Source organism: Aotus nancymaae, unplaced genomic scaffold, assembly GCF_030222135.1.
Source record: "Aotus nancymaae isolate 86718 unplaced genomic scaffold, 86718_ANA_hifiasm-v0.15.2.pri h1tg000043l, whole genome shotgun sequence".
NCBI lineage: Eukaryota > Metazoa > Chordata > Mammalia > Primates > Aotidae > Aotus > Aotus nancymaae.
Genome location: NW_026988457.1, coordinates 4,351,295 through 4,376,918, shown reverse-complemented (window position 1 = coordinate 4,376,918; position 25,624 = coordinate 4,351,295). Strand labels below are relative to the sequence as shown.

At 37.3% G+C, this 25,624-nt stretch overlaps 1 protein-coding gene across 7 annotated transcripts in view; it reads right to left on the bottom strand.

Annotated features, from left to right (window-relative positions):
• The window catches only part of FRY (FRY microtubule binding protein), a 455,382-nt gene that overhangs the window by 105,250 nt on the left and 324,508 nt on the right, over window positions 1–25,624 (bottom strand). For all 7 annotated transcript variants that reach the window (XM_064361739.1, XM_064361738.1, XM_012465518.3 and 4 more), the window contains 9 exons: window positions 24,555–24,814; window positions 23,938–24,127; window positions 23,168–23,292; window positions 19,263–19,320; window positions 17,661–17,752; window positions 17,205–17,377; window positions 14,037–14,197; window positions 12,813–12,923; window positions 5,759–5,913 (listed from right to left, as the gene is read on the bottom strand). In XM_064361739.1, coding sequence (XP_064217809.1) covers window positions 5,759–5,913; window positions 12,813–12,923; window positions 14,037–14,197; window positions 17,205–17,377; window positions 17,661–17,752; window positions 19,263–19,320; window positions 23,168–23,292; window positions 23,938–24,127; window positions 24,555–24,814 — 1,325 coding nt within the window. The remainder of the gene's footprint in view (window positions 1–5,758; window positions 5,914–12,812; window positions 12,924–14,036; window positions 14,198–17,204; window positions 17,378–17,660; window positions 17,753–19,262; window positions 19,321–23,167; window positions 23,293–23,937; window positions 24,128–24,554; window positions 24,815–25,624) is intronic.

Here is a 25,624-nt window from a genome sequence, read left to right as displayed (position 1 = left end):
GCATGCTCAACTCTCCTACCATGTGAAGCCCTGTGCCATCTCAGGACTCTGCAGAGAGTCTCTATCAGCAAGAAGGCCCTCACCAGATGAGGCCCTTTGACCGTGGACTTAGCCTCTATAACTGTAAGAAATAAATTGCTTTCTCTATAAATTATCCAGTTCCAGGTATTCTGTTATAAGCAACAGAAAACAGAATGAGAATCACCCTTCCAGAAAGTCATGTCCTACTATAAATATATCCCATTTTACATTAAGTTCAGTGAGAAATTATAGTAAGAATTGGTTAAACACATGAAGAAGTTTTTCTTCTTTTAACATTACTCAAATATTAATTTTTATGACACTAGTAATACATGAATATATTTTTCTTCTAAAAGATTCAAGCAACACATAGGGCTAGAGGGTCCACCCTAAAGATGGTTCTCACAAGGCTGCAAGTTGGTGTTGCTTGTAGGTAGGTGAATAAAATACAATACGAAGTATCTCATGTCCTTTCATTCTCTCAACTGTTATTCTTAATCCCAGAGGCAATTATTGTCAACATTTTGATATTTCAGCTGTTTTCTAAGTCTACATGTGAACATTTGCATCAAAATACCTCTCCTTCAATGCAAAGGGTTTTAAACATAAATGTGATTATACTATCTGTCTGTACTGTTTGATGATCTGCTTTTTCCTGAACTATAAGGCTCACTTTAGTCTTCCTAATAGCTGCCACATATTCCATACTAGGAACATATCATAAATTACTACTCTTGTAATGGGTACTGTGGTGTGTCATCTAGATCCTTCTTTCAGGATGAGGCACTAAATCCTCCAGCTAAACTAATGGCAGCTGAATCCTGGATCTGAAGCCTTCTCTGGGAACTGCCTTCAGCCAAAGAGGTTTGCTTAGGTCAAGATCATAGCTGTTCCCCAGCAGCAGCCCCAGTAGGAATGACTGAGGTTTCTTTTTTCTTCTCAGTACTAATTCTTTCATTTCCCCATAGATGTTGACCCCAAGGGCACACCCTAATAAATGTCCTGCGTTCAAATCTCCATCTCAGTCTATTTCCTGGGGAATCCAACTTTTGACATGCATTGATAGACATTTAGACTGTTTTCACTTTTTCATTATGTGGTACAAACACCAAATGTGCTGGCCTTTCTTTAGAAAAAAATTCATAGAGAGGTCATACAGGGTCAAAGGGCACATTTAAAATTTTGGCAGATACTGCTATATTCCCCTCCAAAACAGGTTTATTAATTTTCACTCCAAAATGATTACTTTTCTGTAACTTGTATTTTTAACTGACCACAGTATAAGTTTGGTGGGTCTGATGGGAAAAACTGGGGAACTACCCCCAGATTACTGTGAGGATGATAATGAGTGTAAGAATAATATTGAAAAATGTGTGACAATGATGTTATTATGTGCTTACTTTGTACCAGGTACTGTGCCAAGACCTTTATTTAGAATTGTTATTTAATCTTCACAACAAGCATTCAAGGCCTAGAGAAAAGTACTTGCTTCAGGTCATGTAGAAGTGGTGGAGGCCAGACTCCTAGATAAGTCTGACTTCAAACAATTCAAGCTCTTATCCACAATGCTCTGAGTCTCCTAGACAGCCCACAACAGTGCGTTTCATAGCCAGTGTAATCTGGAACTGTTACAAACTGCTGTATCTCGGAACAGACCTTTCTAACTATAAAAGTAGAAAGGAGACTCCCTTCTGAGCCTTATAGTAGCAGAGATGCTTTACCTACATCTCTGTCTTCTGATACTGGAATTTAATACTAATACATTTATATATATGCCAAATATATTGCTGGATTGCTGGGAATTTAAAAGCAGGAAAGGGACAGACAAAGCCTCAGCCTCTCTCTTACTAGGCAAGGCCATGCACTTGACCTTGTAATTAGAGCATTTACTTTTTTGTTGAATGTTATGAATAAAATTCATGAGCAATAACATTGAAAGAATAACAGATTCAGAAAATAAAAGAAACCAAGAGGAAGAAACAATGAGAGGAATTTCAAATAAGCAAAAGAGTACAAATAAAATGTCTGTACTTAGATGTTGAAAAGAGGCTGAGAAATGGAATCTTATACCTTTCAGTATTTAATTATTCAGCATAGGCAGAGGAAGGGTAGAAGATAAATAAAGACAGCTGTGATCATACCAAATAAAAATCAAATGATAAAATAAATATGGGAGGTAGACATGACTCAAAAAGGAAACAAGAAATAAAACTATCTGGAAGAGAGGAGATGTTGAAGAATTTGGGAAATGCCCGCTAGCTCTGGCTTACCTAGTACTAAGTGACAAAGGTCAGGATGGCTCTGAGGTATTCTGAAGAGAAAGATTTCACTAGTTAATTGAGGGGATTACTTCACAGCTGCTCTCCTCCAACAACTATTGAATAACAGTGTTTATGGGGTATTTACCATGTGTCAGGCCTTAGACCAACAGTTTGTTTTTGTTTAATCATTACTCTAACCCTGTCATTAACCCTATTTTACTAGTGGGTAGGCATCTGTAGTAACTTGTTCAAGAACACACAGCTTGATTAGAGGTGGAGTGAGGATTGAACCCAAGATGGTATGTTTCCGGAGCCCAGCTTCCCAACTCTGCTTTCCTGAAATACTCCAGGTGGCTGACGCAACTAAATAAGGCTATTTATCATCAATTAGGTAGTGGGATTGGGATTTATGAATCATAAACTTTGTCCGTCTTCCTTGTTGACAGATGAATGTTATTACCTGAAGAAATGGGCATTTACTTTTAGGGATTCAAATTTGCTAGGCCTGACTTCAATTAGGAAAGATTTATAGAACGTTAACTTAAAGAAAAACAAACATACAAACAATGCCAACGAAAACCACCACCGAAAATAAATCCAACAAAATTCTTTAAAAATCAATACTTTGTACTTTGTTCTCACATACAATTCTAAAACATCTATTCAACATGTTTTAAGAGTGTGTTGCAGGGTAAAAGTAAAAATAATGAAATTGTTATGTTTTTAATTAAAATGTGAAGAGAATTCTGGTGCATTAAGCTTATGATTAGAAATGGCCTACACTCTTAATACACAATTTATCTTGATTTATAACCTTGGAAAGTCATTTAGTTTCTTTCACAATTTCCTTATCTATCTTATTCTAATCTCATTTGGAGTGAGGGGAAAATTAATAAGGACACATACAGAAGCCAAAGAGTTTTTTGAACTAAAGCTGCCTGACAAATAAACAATTTTTTGTACTAAATTGTAGAAATGAGCTGTATTTAATAGCTTTTAATCAAATAGATTAACATATTCTATGAAAAATTTTGCAAAATTAATACTGCCAGTTCTACCATCACTTGCTATCTTTATCCTCATTTCCTCTCGTCCTATTCAAGTTCTATTCTGACTTTCTATCTCCTAATATCACCAGAGTCATAGATAGCATAGCTATAGAGTTTTGCACACACTCGCTCATTCACACTCACACATGGTCCTTTACTGCTGGAAAAGTAACCAAAAACAAGGATGTAGAGAACTATTTTTCCCCATTGCCACAGCTAATGAACATTGATATATTAATTATGCAAAAATGGCAAATTCTCTTTTCTAAAACTAAAGTAGAAAATTTAAATCAACAAGAGCATTTAAAAATATTCAATGTTAGGTATTTTAAAGTCAATTATGAGTGGTTTCTTAAAAAATAAAGGTGTTTACAAACTGTCATATTCTTCTACAAATAAATCCAGGATATAATCATTCCTATTTGAAAAGGAGGAGATAATTATTTATTTTACAAGAAGGATTCTTTGCTTTAGAAAATGACTTGTAGGAGTTACTGCATAGATAACTTGTTTGAGAAACTTAAAATAGATTCAGTTTGCATAGGACTTTTCAGAAACATATTTCATAAGATAAGGTCTTTAGTTGCTTTTTAGAAGCAAACTTACAGAAGACAAATCAAGCAAGAGCTGAAAATATCACAATTGCTTTCGACAAAAGTACTGCAAAGACAAGCACAATGACTGCTCAGGCCTCTCTGGAGGCTTGTCTAGACTACACAGGCTAAGAATTTATGGGGAAGGAGCAAATTTAGGCCACAGCTGAAATTTCAAATTCTGAATATGCCCTTTGTTGAGAAATAGCAGAAACGCTGGTCACTATCTGGACAGTTGGGGTCAAGCCACTGTGTTTCCCTGCCCTCCACCCTTCCTTCAGAATAGATGACTGTCATGAATCCAAATAGATGTGCAATATTTGTCTAAGAAGCCAAGGTAGTGTACAATGATATCTTAAAAAATACTTGGAACATAGAAGATTCTATGACCTAATATTTTTGTCACTAGAGATATTATTGAAATTGAGACTATGTTGCTAAATTTATTAAGCATTTATTTGTGCTCCCTAAGGAAAAATACCTAGATTTATTCAGAGAAATGCAGTGTGATATTTTATGAGATGGCCATGCAATGCAATAAATTTGATTAGGGTAGTTCAAGCCAAGTTCACTGGGAGAAGGGCAGTGAAGGGGTGAAACTTATTCTTGTCAAAGAAAGAAGTCCAAGTCATGGATTCTAAAATATTTTTAAAATCAAAGGGTCATGTGGAAAAAACTTTATTTTAAGAATGTTGAAATATCTGAAAATTTTAAAAAAAGCATTCTGGAGAAAGAGATTTTTGTAACAATGTTCTTTTGGTAATGTCCTAAAGTATATTTTTTAGTGATGCTTATAACAGGAAATAAAACTTTATGGAAAATCAGACAGTTTAGGTTACATTCATTTGCACTAACTTTGGAGATTAAAATCTATAATAAAAACTCTACTACTAAGATTATGGTAAATGAAAGCTTCAGATATGAAATGTTATCTACTATCTTTATAAAAGAAAGATAAAAATTTTAAGGAGAAACTTGTCTCTCTAAATAGTATGCTCATTTTAGGTTTATTAAAAGTAGACATCTACCAAAATACTGTTCTTATTAACTTAGACCAATAACAGATTGGAATTTAAAACTAATTCACTTTTATTCTCTTGATCCGGTAGCTCAAGATAGCTATTTAAAGTGCAACATTTAATTAAAAAGGAAAATTGACAGTCTATATGAATATTTTCAAAAATAAATGAGCTGGTTTCTCTTAATTTTTCTGATATATAAGCTCTTTCTTGGGAATAGCTTTGCAACTTGGAGAACCTTTATTAACCCTCTCATCATAGCTATGAACTTATTTCAGTACACAAATCATACTGAACGGCTACAGTGAATGACTAATTTACACAACAAAGGCACTGGTTTTAAAACTATAATCTACAGAACCTTTGGTGTCATATTTTCTTTTCTTCCTTTCTGAAGTTTTGGATAAAGTGAATTTAAAAATTTTAGGCAACTTCCTAGGTTTGATTGCTTGTAAAGATGGCTGAAGGGCTATAGTTCACCCTTGTTACAAACATTTCTAGACATTCCTTTAATTCCTATAATGTATCTTCTTTGTCATTTCAAATCCTGCTGTAATACCTCACTGTGAATTTCCAGGCAATTAAAAAGAAAGGTACTATAACAACAAATCATTTCCTGATAAAATGAAAAAAACCAATGGAACTGCAACCTTACAGAGAGTAGTTTACCTGCTGGGGATATACAGAACATTTTATATTCTCATAGAATTTACTTTGCTCATATAGTTGCAAAACAGTCAGGTCTCAATCATGCATATCACAAAAAGTAACCCTAAATATACTTGCCACTCATCACTGCTTATAAAAATTCATACCTGCTTCCACACACGGTTGCTATGGCTTTGAAGCAGCCAGACGCAAGTTGGTAGGAACCTGTGTAGCATCGGTCAATTGCCCAATTAAAAAGATTTATTTGGTCAGGATTAAGTTCCAGTAGCAAGACAACAACTTCACAGCCAAGTTGATGAACCTGAATACATGGAGCAAATAAATATTATTCATAGTTGACAAAAGAACATTCTAGAGAAAGACACAGATAGAGCTTAGCCAATATAAATTGAGTAAAATGAAAGAGAAGACTGAGCTTTCATTTTGGTTAATTTTTATGTCACGTATTCTTCAAGAGAGTTTAATGTTGCAACTTGAAACTGAAACGTATACATTAAATTGGATCATGTAAGGCTGTTACATAGGGTCCACTTATTCTCAATTTTTAACTCTGAAAAGGGGTGGCTGGGCGCGGCGGTTCAAGCCTGTAATCCCAGCACTTTGGGAGGCCAAGGTGGGTGGATTTCCAGAGATCAAGAGGTCGAGACCAGCCTGGCCAACATGGTGAAATTGTGTCTCTACTAAAAACACAAAAGATTAGCTGGGCGTGGTGGTGGGCGCCTGTAGTCTTAGCTACTCAGGAGGCCGAGGGAGGAGAGTCACTTGAACCTGGGGAACTGAGATTGCAGTGAGCTGAGATTGCACCACTGTACTCCAGCCTGGGTGACAGAATAAGACTGAATCTCAAAAAAAAAAAAAAAGAGAGAGAAAGAAAAGAAAAGGGGACGAAGACTTTTATTGGCAATGTTTTTCTGAAAAATATACGTATTTGGTTTAAAAAAATCCAATATACAAAATGATATCCTCTATGTATTAGCTCAGAGTATTGTGGGGGATCATTTGATGTTACCACCGTGCAGAGTGGCCAGACAGCTAAAGACTTTGATGACAGTAGGAATAGCGATAATTATAGTGGCAGATGTAAAGTATGCTTGTGTATCAATGCCTATTCCTACTACAAAGTCTCTTAAGGAAAAAATCAGAGGGAATATGATTATGAGGACTGGTTACTAAATATACTGTGTGAAGTTTAGCTGCCTATCTTTCAAAAAGAAATACAGTCTAAATGGACTTTTCCTAATCAAAGTTTTTTTAATTAAAAAAATCACACTAGATAGAATTAATAGGATGTTAATCGATGATTCCTGAAGCTACTCGCAAATACTAGATGGTCAGTGAATATGCACATTTGTCCAGAAGAAGCCTGATGCCCAGAGGCTACATACGTTACCTTCCCCTCAGAAAGTAACATTCTGTGGCTGGGCACCGTGGCTCACGCCTGTAATCCCAGCACTCTGGGAGGCTGAGGCAGGTGGATTACGAGGTCATGAGTTCGAGACCAGCCTGGCCAGCATAATGAAACCCCGTGTCTACTAAAAATACAAAAAATTAGCTGGGCGTGGTGGTGGGCACCTGTAATCCCAGCTATTCGGGAGGCTGAGGCAGGAGAATCGCATGAACCTGGTGGGGGCAGAGGTTGCAGTGAGCCAAGATTGCACCATTGAACTCCAGCCTGGGCAACAGAGTGAGACTGTCTCAAAAAAAAAGAAAAAAAGAAAGTAACATTCTGGCTGGGAGTGGTGGCTCACATCTGTAATTCCAGCCCTTTGAGAGGCCGAGGCAGGTGCATCACTTGAGGTCAGGAGTTTGAGACCAGCCTGGCCAATGCGGCGAAACCCTGCCTCTATTAAAAATAAAAAATTAGCCAGGAGTGAGGGGTAGCGTGTGCCTGTAATCTCAGCTACTGGAGAAGCTGAGGCATGAGAATCGCTTGAACCCAGGAGGCGGAGATTGCAGTGAATCAAGATGGCGCCACTGCACTCTAGCTTGGGCAATGGAGTGAGTGAGACTCCGTCTCAAAAAAAAAAAAAAAAAAAAAAAAAGTAATACTCTGGTTCCTCTTCCTCAAGTTGTTCACTCTTCTTGCCAATTGAAAACAGGTGAAAAGGCAAGATTCTGGCTTCTTTGTCTTTTTTACTCACAGGGTTTGGACCTAGGTGGGATTGACATTCTAACTGGATGGCCAAACATCTTCAACCTAGTTCCACCAACTGGTTTTAAGTAATTAGCAGCAGATAAAAGCTGATGATATCATTGTAAATGACTTAAAATAACATTTCATTAAAAAGTTAGACTTGAGAGAAGAATCAAGTTTTTATTATACTTTAGAAACTTATATTGAGGTACAAAATACACAGAAGTAGTATATAATTCATACGTATATGATGAGTTATCTTAACGCCCTCCTACGATCACCACCAGGTCAAAAACTGGAATATTACCAGTACTACACTGAACCCTCCCGTGGGCACTCTCTTAATCACCAGGCTCTCTTCCCTCCCCAGAAGAAACCACTATCCTGACGTCTAGCACTACTGGTTAGTATGGACAATTTCTGAGGTCGATATAAGTAGAATTATATGGTATATAATTTTGTCTCCTGTGGTTTTAATTTGTATTTCCCTGATGCTATAGACTGAGTCTTTATATCCCCCTAACTCCCAGTTCATATTTAAATCTTAACCCCCTAGGTGGCAGTATTTGCAGGTGGGACCTTTAGGAGGTGATTAGGTCATGAGGTGGGGAGGTCCTGTGAATAAAATTAGTGCCCTTTAAGACCCCAGAGAGCTCCCTCATCCCTTATGTCAAGTGACTACACAGCAAAAAGACTGCTGCCTATGAACCAGGAAGGAAACCCTCATCAGATATAAATTTGCCAGCACCTTAATCTTGGACTTCTTGGCCTCCAAAACTGTGAGAAATAAACATCTGTTGTTGATAAGCCACTATGATAAACATCTATGATAGTTTGTTATAGGTGTCTGAAAGGACTAAGACACATGATTATTAATGAGGTTGAAAACCTTTTCTTATGTTTACTGGTCAGTTACCTCTTTTGTGAACTGCTTAAGTTTCTTGCTCATTTTTCTATTGAGTCTGTATTTATCTTATTTATTTGCAGGGGTCATTTATATATTCTAGATAAGAACCCTCTGCTGACACTGTGTTATAGATATCTCTCACTTTATGGCTAGCCTGTTCACGCTAGTCATAAAGTGAGAGATATCTATAACACACAATGGTGTCTTTTGGTGAACAGAAGTTATTAGTTCCTCCTTAGGGTTAGTCATGTTTGCATTCTGCTCAAGAAATCTTACTGTAACCCCAGGGATGAAGATATTCTTCTGGATTATTTTCTGAAGACTATATTTTAGCTGTTACATTTATATCTACAATCCTACAATCCACCTGCAATGAATTTTTGTAAAGAGTAAGGAAAGGGTAAAATTTCTTTTTCTTTCTTTCGTTTAATAAGGCTATGGAATTGATCCCAAATTACTTATTAGAAAAAAACCTTTTTCTCACAGCTCTGCAGTGCCATCTTTGAAATAACCAAGTGTCCATATACATAATGCATGGTAATTTTCTGACCTCCCTATTCTACTCCATTGGTACATATACCTATTCTTGGTTAATAATTCAGTATTTTAATGACCATAAGTTTATAATAAGTATTGGTTTCTGCTAAAGTAAATCCTCTCACTTTGTTTATATTGTTCAAAATTCTTAGCTATTTCTGGTCCTTTGCATTTATATACACATATGTATTTAAAAGAAACTTGTCAGTTGTCACAAATATCCTGCTTGGATTGTGACTAGAATTGCATTGTCTCCATAAATCATTCTGGAGGATAACTGACATCTTTACAATAGTGAATTTTCCAATTCAATAGCATGGTATATTCTTCCATTTATTAGATGTTTAATTTTTCTTATTCATGCCTTACATATTTTTATGCATGAGGCCTTGCACATTTTTGTTGGGTTTATTTCTAAGTATTTAATGTTAATTTCTAATTTTAAAATGCTATTATAAATGGCATAATTAAAATTTTATTTTTCCAGCTCCTCATTGTTGCTGTACTAAAATATAATTGATTTTTCATTTTGATCTTTCATACGGCAACCATGCTAAATTCACTGATTAATTCCAACACTTTATCTAAAGACTCATTGGAATTTCCTATACACACAATTGTGTCACCTGTAAACAATGAGTTTTAGTCTTTATAATCTCTTCTTTCCTACTGCATTGGCTAGGATCTCCAGTATGATGTTGATAGAGGTGGTGAAAGTATGCTTCCTTGGTCACTTTAATCTCAGAAAGAATACTTTCAAATTAACTATTAAATATGGTGTTTATTATAGGGTGTTTTTTTTCAAGGTGCTTTTTGTCAAACTAAGGATGTTCTTTTCTATTTGTAGCTTTGCTAGGAGTTTTTCCTCATGAATAAATGCAGAACTTTATCAAATGCTTTTCTTGCATCTGAGATCATGTATTTCCCTTTTAAGTTTCTGTGAATATAGTTAATATATAAATGAACTGACAGACATTTGAATATTAACCAACCTTGCAGTTCTTTAATAAATCCAATTTGACCATGGTGAGTCATCTTTTTTCTATACTACTAAATTCAATTTTTAAATATTTTATTTAAAGTTTGTATCTATGTATTAGAGAAAATCTCATGAATGAGACTGCCTTTTAATTTTCTTTCTTGCTACAACCTTTTCTTGTTTTATTATCAAGGTTATTCTGGTTTCAAAAAATGTACTGGGATGTATTTCCTCTTCAGCTGTTTTCTCTTTAAGAATTTGCATTGAATCCATGCAATTTGTTCTTTAAATGTTCAGTAGAATTCATTAGCAAAACCATCTGGTTTTAAAGTTTTCTTTTTTTAACACTTTAAAGAAAGTCACTTTCGGCCAGGAATGGTGGCTCACACCTATAACCCCAGCACTTTGGGAGGCCGAGGCGGGTGGATCATGAGATCAGGCTTTTGAGACCAGCCTGGCCAACATAGTGAAACCCCGTCTCTACTAAAAATACAAAAAATTAGCCAGGAGTGGTAGTAGGCACCTGTAATCCCAGCTACTTGGGAGGCTGAGGCAGGAGAATTGCTTGAACCCGGGAGGTGGAGGTTGCAGTGAGCCCACATTGTGCCACTGCACTCCATCCAGGGTGACAATGCGAGACTCCGTCACCAAAAAAAAAAAAAAAAAAATTCATTCTCTTTCTTGATTGAACTTGCTATGGATTTATGAAATTTTTTAGTATTGTAACAAATTCAACTTTTCATTTAATCATTACCATTAATCTGTTTCTCTTTAATTTCTGCTCTTATTTCTATTATTTCCTTCATGGTACTGTTTTTGAGTTTGATATTTTATTCTTTTTCCAACTTCTTGTGATGGATCCTTAGGTCATTGATTATCAGCTGTACCTCTTTTTAAAATTAGGGTCCTCAAAAGTTCATGGAAAATGTACATTATGGAAAAATTATGTGTGGATTAAAAAATTTTTTTGCACCAAAATAAACTTGTACTAACTTGTTAAAAAATGTCTGAAGAGAATTTAGTTTGAGGCACTAAGAAGGAGAAGACATCAGTTTGAAAAGAGCCCCTATCAGAGTAACATGAATTCTGCTGAAAATGAAGCAAGTACAAACATCAAATTTATAGTGAAGCTTGGGTGGAAGAATGGTGAAATCATTGCTGCTCTACAAAAAATTTATAGGGGCAATTCTCCCAAATAAATTAGCAGTTTACAAAGAGATAATCTGTTTTAAGATGATATTGAAGGTGATGCCCACAGTGGTAGACCATCCATACCAATCTGTGAGGAAAAAATTCATTTTGTTTGTGCCCTAATTAAAGAGGACTGACAATAACAGCAGACACAATAACCAACACCAAAGACATCTCAATTGGTTCAGCTTACACAATTCTGACAGAAAAATTACACTTTAGCAAATGTTCCACAGAACGGGAGCCAAAACTGATCAGCAGTAGACAAGCAGAGCTTTCAATGAAAACTTTCAACAAATGGAATTAAGATTAAATAGATCTTCAAAGAATTGTAATAGGAGATGGAACACGGCTTTACCAGTACTATCCTAAAAACAAAGCACAATAAAAACAATGGCTACCAAGAGATGGAAGTGGTCCAGTCAAAGCAAAAGTGGACTAGTCAAGAGCAAAGGTCATGTCAACAGATTTTTGGGGTGCTCGAGGAACTCTGCTTGTGGACTTTCTGGAAGGCTATAGAACAATAACATCTGCTTATTATGAGAGTGTTTTGAGGAAGTTAGTCAAAGCTTTAGCAGAAAAATACATGGGACAGCTTCAACAGAAAGTCATTTTTCATGATGACAATGCTCCTGCTCATTCCTCTCATTAAACGAGGGCAATTTTGCAAGTTTTGATAGGAAATCATTAGGCATCCACCTTACAATCTTGATTTGGCTCCTTCTCACTTCTTTTTGTTTCCTAATCTTAAAAATGTCTTTAAAAGCCACCCAATTTTCTTCAGTTAATAATGTAAAGAAGGTGGCACTGATATGGTTAAGTTCCCAGGACCCTCAGTTCTTTAGGCGTGGATTAAGCGAAGACTTAGAAAAATGTCTTGACCTTAATGGAGATGATGTTAAGAAATAAAGTTTATATTTTTAAAATTTTTATCTTTTAATTCTATTCTTCCACAAATCGTTTTGAAGTCTCTTTGTATGTGTGTTTAAGGCTATGCATTTCATTCTAAGAAAGGCTTTACTTACAGCTGACAAGTTTAGTATATAGTATTTTTATTATTCTTCAGTTAAAAATATTTTTCAGTTTCCATAGTCATTTCTTCTGTAACTCACTGGTTATCTGGAAGTATTTTTTAAAATTATCTTTTTGTTACTGAATTGAATACTAATTAATGCTACTCTGATTAGAGAATAGAGTCTGAATCATTTCATTAATATGACCTCCGTTGAGACTTGCTTTATGACCCAGCTTACAGTCAATTTTGACAAATGTTACTGTCTTTTTTATCTTGATGTATCATAGCATGAAGTGAACAACACATAAATCTATAGTTGTGTGGCTGATGTGTGAAGAGATGGTATTGTCAACAATGCTTACACATCTCAGTAACTCAACTGAGGGAGGCAGAACACAGAAGACATTTAAAAACAATGTATTTTTGCTTATACTTACTCGTAAATCTTGACAAGCCAGAATGTTGTCAAGCCACTTATATAGGTAGCCATCTGGGGAAAGGCCCACATTGTCGAAGACAGGGCCACAGCACAGTACTGCTGACATTGCCTGGTGATCAAAACACAACCAAACATGGAAATGAAACTTGGAATGATCTAATGGTATCCAACTGACTTTATAAAACATAACTGTCAGATTTATAAATGACCACGGTCCTCTAAAGACATTTATTTCCCCAAGATTATAAAGCATTCTTTAGCAGATTTAATAAAAAATACACGATTCTGAATTTGGCTCTTTTTATAAGAATTAAAAACCCATACATTTATCTTTGTGGACATTTAATTTTATAATTGCAACAACTCTTTATGATCAGAGTATTAAAAACCAAAACAAACCATATTGCAATATTAAAAATAAGCTTTCCTTCAATGTTTCAAGTGAATTCTGCTTATAAGATAAATACAGCTTTTCGAATTTTGCTTTTATGACAAATATTGGACTAATGTGTTGAACTGAGACAGTATGAAATACATGAAAAAATAATTATAATCCTTAATCAAATGTAAATAAAATGAAAAATACAAACTTTAGTTCCTCTAAAAAGATGGGGAGAGGGAGAAATCAAGAAAAAGTTTGATAATAGGAGAGCTTGAATACTTTGTAATTGGCAGGTCCAACTATCAGAGCCATAGTTTAAATTAGCTCCACTGAGGCAAAGTCAACCTGAGAGTCAGCAACTTATGTTCTATATGACAGAGGTGATGAACAGTTTTCTGAAGGAAATTAGGCTGTAAAGGAGTCATGCTTCTGAAGACTTTGAATAGTCCTAGTAGGGTGGAAATTTATTTCTGGCAATCTTCTAGGATAGAAGGAGATTAAAAAGGGAATGTGGCTCTGGGTAGATTTTGAACTTGAGGTGATGTCTATTTTTTTTCTTTTTTAGGTTGAAAGTTAATTGACAAGGCAGCTAAATAACAGGTAAATGAGAATGAGAAGAAAGTGGGAGCTTAGAAAAGCTACGCAGGTGTGTGTCCATGTGATTTTTTGTATGTGTGCTTCTATCCTATCCTATCCTATCCTATCCTATCCTATCCTATCCTGCTCTACTGTATTCTATTCTATTATTTATTTTAAGCTTATTTTTTAGGCATGGTTATTGGTTTAATGAAAGAGATCATCCATCTGACAAACATCATTTGTGAGTACAATGTGACCTACTTTTAATGCACAATACTGATATCTTGTAATCTGATGATTTCTGTCACTGTAACGATCCAGAGGAGTGAACATAATGCTGAAGGGTCCTGCCCACTGGCTGAATAAGATGAAAAGATGGTGCCTCAGGCTTTGCTGGGGGAATAGAAATCTTCGGTGGTGAACTAGGGAGAAAAACACACTTAGAGGTTACAAGACTGGATATACTCTAGATCGCTATTACATATATTTCTTACATTTTGAGGAAAGAAACCACTTCATTTTTTAACTACAGTTTTCTTTAGGCAATGAAACATGCACTTAAAAAGTCAAGCCACATTTTCTTTCTAAGTGTGCACACTTCCTATTCTCATGTTGCAGCCAGCAGCACCTTGACTCAAGAGTGGGAAAAAAAGATAAAAAATAGGACCTGCAGAGATTTTTTTCTAATCAATACCTGGAAAAACTGCAACACTTCTGACTCAGCTGCTGCTTACATATCAAACATTTTTTTTCTGCTGCCCATCTTTAAGAAAACTTGGAAATAGCATAGATCGGCTATTTCAAACACACATAGGTACTTCACTTTAACTGAAGAAGTCAATGGAAATCTTAATTTAGGGTCACTGAAGATAAGGAGGATTGGTAAGAAGGTTACTAACACCAAAACAGTGAAAAGCAGAAACATTAGTTGAGAAGGGGCTTTCTGTAATAATACCAACATTTTTAATTAGAATAATTTTTTTTTATTATACTTTAAGTTCTGGGGTACATGTGCAGGTCGTGCAGGATTTTTACATAGGTATACACATGCCATGGTGGTTTGCTGCATCCATCCTCCCGTCACCTACATTAGGTATTTCTCCTAATGTCATACCACCCCCTACTATCCCTCCCCTAGTCTCCCCCAACGGCAGGCCCCAGTGTGTGATGTTCCCCTCTGTGTGTCCATGTGTTCTCATTGTTCAACACCCACTTATGAGTGAGAACATGTGGTGTTTTGTTTTCTGTTCTTGTGTCAGTTTGCTGAGAATGATGGTGTCCAGCTTCATCCATGTCCCTGCAAAGGACACGAACTCATACTTTTTTATGACTGCATAGTATTCCATGGTGTGTATATGTGCTACAACTGGACCCCTTCCTTACACCTTATACAAAAATTAACTCTAGATGGATTAAAGATTTAAACATAAGACCTAATACCATAAAAACCCTAGAAGAAAACCTAGGCAATACCATTAAGGACACAGGCATAGGCAAGGATTTCATGACTAAAACACCAAAAGCAATGGCAACAAAAGCCAAAATAGACAAATGGGATCTAATTAAACTTAAGAGCTTCTGCACAGCAAAAGGAAAAATCATTAGAGTGAACCAGCAACCAACAAAATGGGAAAAAATTTTTGCAATCTACTTATCTGACATAGAGCTAATATCCAGAATCTACAAAGAACTAAAAAATTTACAAGAAAAAAACAAACAACCCCATCAAAAAGTGGGCAAACAATATGAACAGACACTTTTCAAAAGAGGACATTTATGCAGCCAACAAACATATGAAAAAATGCTCATTGTCACTGGTCATTAGAGAAATGCAAATCAAAACCACATTGAGATACCATCTCACACCAGTTAGAATGACAATCATCAAAAAATCTGGAGATGGCCGGGTATGGTGGCTCATGCCTGTAATCCCAGCACTTTGGGAGGCCAACGTGGGCAGATCACAAGGTCAAGAGGTGGAGACCATCCCGACCAACGTGGTGAAACCCCGTCTCTATTAAAAAATACAAAAATTAGCCGGGTGTGGTGGCATGCGCCTGTAGTCTCAGCTTCTTGAGAGGCTGAGGCGGAAGAACCACTGGAACAGGGAGACGGAGGTTGCAGTGAGCTGAGACTGCCCCACTGCACTTCAGCCTGGTGTCAGAGCGATACTCCGTCTAAAAAAATAATCTGGAGACAGATGCTGGAGAGGATGTGGAGAAATAGGAACGCTTATATGATGTTGGTGGGAGTGTAAATTAGTTCAACCATTGTGGAAGACAGCGTGGTGATTCCTCAAGGATCTAGAAATAGAAATTTCATTTGACCCAGCAGTCCCATTACTGAGTATATTCCCAAAGGATTATAAATTGTTCTGTTATAAAGACACATGCACACGTATGTTCACTGCAGCACTGTTTACAATAGCAAAGACTTGGAACCAACCCAAATGCCCATCAATGAAAGACTGGATATAGAATAACTTTTATGGCAAACTAACCAGTTATTTTATTTTCTATGTTATATATATATGTGTGTGTGTGTGTGTGTGTGTGTGTGTGTGTGTGTGTGTATTTTTTTTTTTTTTTTTTGAGATGGAGTCTCGCCCTGTCACCCAGGCTGGAGTGCAATGATGTGATCTTGGCTCACTGCAACCTCCACCTCCTGGGTTCAAATGACTCTCCTGTCTCAGCCTTGCCAGTAGCTGGGATTACAGGTGCCTGCCACTAGGCCCAACTAATTTTTGTATTTTCAGTAGAGATGGGGTTTCACCATGTTGGCCAGGATGGTGTCGAACTCCTGACCTTGTTATCCCCTTACCTCAGCCTCCCAAAGTGCTGGGAATATAGGCGTGAGCCACTGCACCCTGCCTCTATGTTTTATTAGAATGAAAATGTTTCATACCCATTTGCTCTGTGAAAGGTAATTTTCTCCATAATATAATACTTAATCAAATGTATATTATGTTAATCCTTATAGAATTACATTTAATGTGTTGGTAGGGTAGAATCAGAGAGAAGGAATATTGCTGAAAGTACCTGTTCAGAGATTGTGTGAAAAAAATAGCGACATTTCACATTGTCTTTCACAGAGACAATGTGAAAAAAAAATAAAGGCTCTGTGAATGTTCTCTCTGAATTACTTCCTTCCTATGGAAATCACATCAGTTCATTTTCAGATAAAAACCAAAACAAAGAATAGAAATGACACACACAAAGCCAAATTTAATACTTATCATTCCTTTTCCAACTCTGTGCTGAGTAATGACAATCTGTTCTCATGTATATGTCCAAGTATCTCAAAATAAATAAAGGATCCCATTCTAATCCTGCTTAAAGGCCAGCAGGATTAAAGAGGAAAGCATGGTAATAAAGAACACAAAGGGGCTTCCAAGCATGAATGGCAATTTCTTGTAATGGATCACTGTACCTGGAACACACTGAATCAAGTTGGCGACCATTGCACTAAAATGTGCCCGGATATCTTTAAGAATTTCAACTTCTTTGTCATTTTCAGCTTCCAGGAGCATGCGGGTCAAGTCCACATATTCTAAGAACAAAGCTCCCAGGGCTAAAGTATCCCGCTCTAAGGCTCCATTTGTGCTGGAATAAAGGAAAATTAAACTTTTAGATGATCAGTCTTTATGTCCAAGTAATACAGGCTTCATGAAAACTAAGATTCACTGTTACAACTCACACGCTAAAGTTGTTCCTAACCTACATATAGTGTAAAGAAAATATGAAAAAAGAAAAAGAGAGCTTTTTGGATTTTTCTAAGTTAAGGGTATTATATTTAAAAATAAAGAAAAGAAGAAAAGAGAGAGACAGAAAGACAAGAAGACCAGTTTGGTGAGAAGAAAGCAACTCGACAGAATTCTGACCCTACCTGTCACTTATTACAGCAGCATCAGCCAGAAGTTCGAAAATTCGAAGCAGTTGTAGCCTTAACAAGTCTCGCCGTTCTCGGCGTTTCTTGTTCTGTGTAGAAAGAGGTAGTACTACTTACAGACACAGGCATAATAATATTAACTTTGCTTTAGCAAATGGTATTTGGGCACAGTGGCTCACGCCTGTAATCCCAGCACTTTGGGAGGCCCAGGCAGGAGGATCACAAGGTGAGGAGATTGAGATCATCCCGGCTAACACGGTAAAACCCCACCTCTACTAAAAATACAAAAAATTAGCTGGGCATGGTGGCATGCAACTGTAGTCCCAGCTACTCAGGAGGAGACTGAAGCAGGAGAACTGCATGAACCCTGGAGGCAGAGGTTGCAGTGAGTGTAGATTGTGCCACTGTACTCCAGCCTGGGCCATAGAGGGAGACTCTCTCAAAAATAAAGAAATAAAGAAATAAAGAAAATTGTATTAACGAAAGACATAATCTAGTCATTTTCAATTTTCTAAGCAGAGAAGTCAGCATACATTCTTCTTTCTTCCTAACCCTCAGAGGAAATGCTTGCTATCTACAGGCTGTAAGAGAAATGCATCCTAAGTGGGTCAGTAAATATTAGGTGGAAATGTTCAGAACCAACAAGCCTGATTTCCCAGATGCTCCCAGTGTCTGCTGAAAGGCAGAAGCATCTGAAACCAGTGAAAGACGCAGGGCATGAAATAATCCCGATTCTGGTAATGGAAGTAACACTGTTTGTTCTTATTCACACTGCTGAATTTGTTATTTTTGCATTTTATTTACTAATTTATTTTTGAAACAGGGTCTCACTATGTCACCCAGGCTACAGTGCAGTGGTGTGAGCTCAGTTTACTATAACCTCAAACTCCCAGGCTCAAGGATCCTTCTGCCTCAGCTCCTTGAGTATCTGGGACTACAGGCATGCACCACCATATGTGGCTAGTTTTAAAAATTTTTTGTGGACTTGCTATGTGCCAAGCCTGGTCTCAAACTCTTAGACTCAAGTAATCCTTCCACCTTGGCCTCCCAAAGTGCTGGCTTACAGGCATGAGCTACTGCACCTAACCTAATTTCTGCTATTTCTTGTATCATTGCTACTACATGGGAAGCTTTCTTTTCTAGCCTTATTATTATTTTTATCCTGGTACATTTTAAGTTCATCCTTTTCAGAATTCCCTTCAGGGAAGGGGATGCTGGGGAAAATGCCTCATATGCCAGATGAGACAAATTACATTCTCGGCCATCCAACTCCTTGTAAAAAAAACAAGCAAACACACACAAAAAAACAAAATTCAATCACAAACCTCATGCAAAAGAATGTAATCATTTGACATATATTACTATTTTAAGTTGTTTTGCATTTATATATTTAGGACATAAAATCTATGGACTACATTATACTAAATACTTAATGAAACCTGAAAAAAATACAAACAAAAAAAGTTAAAATATTAAGATTCATTGTTAAAAGGTGGCTGGGTGCTTGTTTTTTTTTTAGGGGAAACCACTGGGTTTGATTTAAATTCAGATGATTGGCCAAATAAATCAAGCTTTAATTATTTAAATTCAAAATCTTACCTCTGGTCTTCTTTCCAGAGCTTCTTTCATTAATGGATGAAGTTCTTCTACCAATTCTCTATGGAGAAAAAAGGTCACATTTGAAATTCATTGCTTTTGACACCAAACTTGTCACTAAATATTCCATATCCATTACATCCCAAATCACTTGCTTTTTGCACTTTGCTTCTAATATCACAATCTCCCTGACCTCTCCATTTCCCAATCATGGTAAACTAGAAACAGATATTGGCCTATACTTTGTATTACTGGTCTTAAAAAATTGCATATAATTTTGGCTCAATATCTATTTGTTGACTTGATTTTGATTTAATGTTCTGGAGATCTCTATGGCAAAAACAAAAAAACAATAAAAAAAAACCCTATGTGAACAATTAAACAAACAACACTTTCCAAGTGTTTACAAAATTCAAATACTTTACTACAAGCTTTGGAGCTGAAGATAAATAAAACTGAGCCCCAGCACACAAGAAATTTTCAGTCTAATTAGAGGAAAAGAGACGGGTGCAATCACCATGGCACTGCACAGCTCAGGAGGCTGACTTGTAGTTGACTTTAAAAACAAAGCCTTTTTGGATTTCAGAGCAAAATTCCTTTTTTAAAAAATTAATTAATTAATTAATTTATTTTTGAGACGGAGTCTCGCTTTGCCGCCCAGACTGGATTGCAGTGGTGCAGTGTTGGCTCACTGCAACCTCCACCTCCCAGGTTCAAGCAATTCTCCCACCTCAGCCTCCCAAGTAGCTGGGATTACAGGCACCCACCACCATGCCAGGCTAATTTTTTGTATTTTTAGTAAGAGATGGGGTTTCACCATGCTGGCCAGGCTGGTTTCCATCTCCTAACCTCATGATCCACCCTCCTCAGCCTCCCAAAGTGTTGGGATTACAGGTGTGAGCCACCGTGCCCGGCCTAAATTCCTTTGTTTACACTATATAATAAATAAAAAATTCTGTATGGCAAGTACTAAAATTGTGCGATTCTCATCAAAACCTTTTCTTTTATGTAGCAAAAATATGTCTTGATCACATTAATATATATCTTTGTCCTGATTATCTCCAGTTCTCAACTTTATACTTTCTAATTAGTTCTCTTCTTCAAGAAATAACTTCTGAATTGCTAGGTCAAAACACAGAAAAAGATAAGATTTTGCCTGTTGTCAGACTAGTATGTAGGCATTTTGTGTATAGTATGCCCAAGCTTGAAAACCTTGTACTTTCTGGTAGGATATTTTGTGCTATTAAATATCAACAGCTAGGAAAATCCAAAGACAGGAAGGTAAACTCTATGACATTCTGCACTGAGAGACAGAAAGCATGGGTTCTATTCCTGATTTTTCCAATGCAGATATTAGACTTTCTTCATTGAAGAAATGGGAATAACATCGATAGTTTCCTTCACTTAACAGCTACCATTTAACAAATATTTATTATGTAAATATTTGCATTTAATGTTTTCTCAATAAATGTATGAGATGGATTCTATAATTATACTAACATTTAAAAAATCAGATAAACTTCTAGATTTTTATTTATTATGCCAATTTTATAGCTGAGAAAACTAAGGCTCAGAGACATTAAGTTTTCTAGACTCATGAAGCTAATTGGTTGCATAATCTTACCTGCCTCTAGGAATATTTACAGGTCAATATACATCAAACAATCTTAAGATTCTTTGGGAAAGAATGTAAGGTAAATTCAGGGATTGTGACTGTTATCTTCTTGTATTTCTTTTGCTTTTCTGTTTTTTTTTTGAGACAGAGTCTCGCACTGTCACCCAGGCTGGAGTGCAGTGACACCATCTTGGCTCACTACAATGTCTGCCTCCGGGGTTCAAGCGATTCTCTTTCCTCAGCCTCCCGAGTAGCTGGGACTATAGGTGCGCACCACCAAGCCTGGCTAATTTTTGTATTTTTAGTAGAGATGGGGTTTCACCATGCTGCCCAGACTGGTCACAAACCCCTAACCTTGTGATCTGCCAGCCTCTGCCTCCCAAAGTGCTGGGATTACAGGCGTGAGCCACCACACCTAGCCATCTCCTTGTATTTCTTTCTTTTCTTTTCTTTTTTTCTGAGACAGAGTTTCGCTCTTGTTACCCGGGCTGGAGTGCAATGGTGCGATCTCGGCTCACCGCAACCTCCGCCCCCTGGGTTCAAGCAATTCTCCTGCCTCAGCCTCCCAAGTAGCTGGGACTACAGGCGCACGCCACCATGCCCAGCTAATTTTTGTATTTTTAGTAGAGACGGGGTTTCACCATGTTGACCAGGATGGTCTCGATCTCTTTACCTCGTGATCCACCTGCCTCGGCCTCCCAAAGTGCTGGGATTATAGGCGTGAGCCACTGCAACCAGCCTCCTTGTATTTCTATATGATATTTTGTCTTAACTAATTAACCAATAACTGGTAAACTTCTGGTTAACTGGCACCCATACAGTCAGAACCCACAATTACTTCTTTTAAGAATAAAATCTGGGATGGGCGCAGTGGCTTAGGCCTGTAATCCCAGCACTTTGAGAGGCCGAGTCGGGTGGATCACAAGGTCAAGAGATCGAGACCATCCTCGCCGACTAGATGAAACCCCATCTCTACTGAAAATACAAAAATTCACTGGGCATTGTGGCGCACACCTGTAGTCCCAGCTATTTGGGAGGCTGAGGCAGGAGAATCGCTTGAACTTGGGGGGCAGTGGTTGCAGTGAGCCGAGACTGCACCACTGTACTCCAGCTTGGCGACAGAGCAAGACTCCGTCTCAAAAACAGAGAGAAAAAAAGAAGAATAAAATCTGACTCTAAAATGAATAACTTAGATCTTTTTCAGTAGCCTCTAAAATATCTTATTAATCTTTAGTTTTCAAGTATAGTTTCTCACAGATGCTTGGAAGTTTCTCATTTCTATCTACATGGGAAATTTTGTTTGAGATTGTTTTTGTCCTTACAGGCTTTTGTTGCTTAGCTAAAGTTATCAGAGGCAACCCAAACTAAAATTTTACAATGTCTCTTTCAAAGGCTTTGACAGTGCTTCAGACGGAATGGTTATTTCATTGCAAATGTGAATAAGTAAGGAATCCAGAAAGCAGGCATATGGTTACATTAAGGCAAAGAAAGTGCCCTATAGAAAGATCAACCAGTCTGGGCACACTGGCTTATGCCTGTAATCCTAGCACTTTGGGAGGGCAAGGTGGGCAGATCACTTGAGGTCAGAAGTTCGAGAACAGCCTGGCCAACATGGTGAAACCCCATCTCTACTAAAAATGTGAACATTAGCCAGATTTGGTGGCACAGGCCTGTAGTCCCAGCTACTTGGGAGGCTGAGACAGGAGAATTGCTTGAACCTGGGAGGCAGAGGTTGCAGTGAGCCAAGATCGCACCACCGCACTCCAGCCTGGGCGACAGAGGAAGACTCTGTCGAAAAGAAAAGAAAAGAAAAGAAAACAATAAAAAGAATAAAAAGAAAAGAAAGAAAAGAAAAGAAAGAAAGATCAACCAACAACCAACGCAACTAAACACATTGGAAGGGGCATTTATCAATGCTTAACCTTTGAGAGTCTGCTGGGTAAATGGCTGATGAGCAGACTGTTATTATTTTAACGTGATAGCCTCTGAACAGTCTGGCTAACTGAGATTGCTACTGAACTACCTTTATTTATAGTTGTCTAAAACAAAGCTTGCCAGTAAAATAAAATCTGAGAGGTAAAATCAAAGTTGCAATGATTAAAAGTGACAGGTGAGGCAATTGCAAGGAATGCTTGTTACATGAACATCAACCAAGACGATGTAGTGGGAGCCACACAAAGCCTATAAACTTTCCAGGCACACGCCAACATGCAGACTCAAATTTGAGTTAATAAAGGAACTACGATAGCAGCAGCATGTATGAATTTAGAACAACTCATTAAGACTACTGTACCTGAAAACAAGGGAATTTGTTCTTCCAAATCCTAAAACTAAGGACTCTGTGATCTCAATGCTCTCTAGTCTCATCAAAGGCACCAACTGCTTTAACAGAACTCCCACTGATGGGGTGCCTATGGCCTGAAACAAGTTGAATAAAAGTGAAAAAGAGGTAACATGGTAACTGATGGTTCCTTTAATCAAAGGATGATTCCATTATAACAGTTTCAAAGTACTGAACCACATCCCAAGGCACTGCCATCATTTCAGGAAACACACACACACACACACACACACACACACACACACACACAATCCCACAAATTTAATACAGCAAAATGAATGCAATTCTCACCTGGAACACAAATTCTAAAGAAATTTTTTTATAATGGTCTTCTTTTTAAAACCATTTCAATCTACAAAGCTATCATTAATAAGATAATTTATTTAATCAAGGCATGATTTAAAGGTGAATACTCGGTGAGGACTAAAGCAAATGTGGTGTTGTAGGACACAAACGAAACCTCAGGGCACGAATAAGTATAAGTCATTCTATGGTCTTAAGCAAGTTTCTCAACTTTTCTTTATCTTTGGTTCCCTACTTGTCAGGGAGAAGTAATAAATTATTCATATAAACACTCAATGGAATTTAGAAATGTGTAGGATGAAAATCTGATCCCATAATACTCCAGATGGCAGGCACAGTGCAATTTGCACTGTGAACTCTAGACAAACAAGCTAAAAAAAAACCTTACAGAATAATTCTTCTGAAGCATGTCATGTCACCTTGTTATCGTAGCTCACTGTACCATCAGGTGTGGTCGCCATTATTTCTGGAGTGGAGGCTCTCAAGTGTCCTGGGCTCATAATACTGGGTTTTGCAACTCCAAAACAAAGAATTAGGTAATTTCTCCACAAAGTAACATAATTGTCTCCGCTGCCGGCAGTGCTGGTTTTCTTGGCATTAATTGGGCTACTAGAAATGTGGAGTCAAAAACAAGAGTGAAATTAAGTTCTGGATTTTAAATATCACTTATTAAATAAAGATCATAGGAAGTAGTCAAATAGAGTTGAACAACTGTCGATTAAGGATGTTATTCAAAGAGTATCTGCATTGGATGAGAAGTCAAAGAACTTGAAAGTATCTTTTACCATTCAAAGTCTGAAATTATGATTAGAAAATCATATTTATTATTGATTAGACAATCATATTGATTATTAAGACAGAAAACCCACTAGCTTTAGACAAAAATTTTTTAAATGTTTTTACTTAATGTTAAGAATTCTCCAGTAGGAAGTTCAGAAATTGGGATGATAACATCCCAATCTCTTGTACAAAATGAAAATGTAAGAGGGCAAATGGAAAAACAAGAAAAACAGAGGAAAACACAAGGCTCCCTTACTTTGGGTCCACCAGAGGCATGACCGACTGGAGCCGAGTGAAGGCATAAGGCCAGGCATAGCTGAGGGCTGTGGGGCAGTGCTTGGGCAAGTTCTCCTGCCGGAGGAAGCTGAAGAGGCAGAGCACCCAGGGGTCTTTGACAGACTGTGCGAATATCCAGACATGGGAAGGGCTCTTCACATCATAATGGCTATTGACCAGGACTGCGTTCCATTCCACCAACCACTGCAGATCCACATTGTGGGTCAGTGGTAATGTTGCCTGAAGGTATAAGACATAGGTTGTGAGTTAAAACTGAACTGAAGTTATCCATCCTCATCAGGGCTCAGCCCGATTACTCCTTCTTGCACAGTGCTTTTCCTGAGTGCACTGGGCTGGCTCTGAATCTGAAACACCAATCCTGCACCTACCACATATGACTGTGGTGTGTGGTCATCAGTCTTCCTATGCTAGATGATAAACAGCATTAAGTGCAAAATTTAAGAACTTGGGTCATATTCTGACAGGTTTACTGTCACAGCACTGTGCATCAGTACACAGAAGCTGTTCACTAATTATTTGTTGGATGAATATATGACAGTAAATTTAAACTGAACCATGGACTCACCATTTCAAAATTCTGAGAAGTTATTCATCTCTGAGACTCACAAATGTGTTTTTATCATTGTAATTAGTACATTTTTGAAGCTATGATCTTCTCTATCTTTCCTTATACTGAAATATCTTCCCTTTGATTTAGAGAGATGGCTAAGCACAATCCCTTTTATGAAGGGCATTCTACTGACAGTTTTTGAGATAAGATACCTACATATTCTTATTTATTTATTCACTTATTGAGACAGAGACTTGCTCTGTTGCCCAGACCGGAGTGCAGTGGTGCAATCCTGGCTCACTGCAACCTCCGCCTCCCAGGTTCAAGTGATTCTCATGCCTCAGCCTCCCCAGTAGCTGGGATTACAGGCACATGCCACAGTGCCCGGCTAATTTTTGTATTATTATTTAGAAAGAAACAGGGTTTCACCATGTTGGCTAGGCTGGTCTCAAACTCCTGACCTCACATGATCTGCCCAC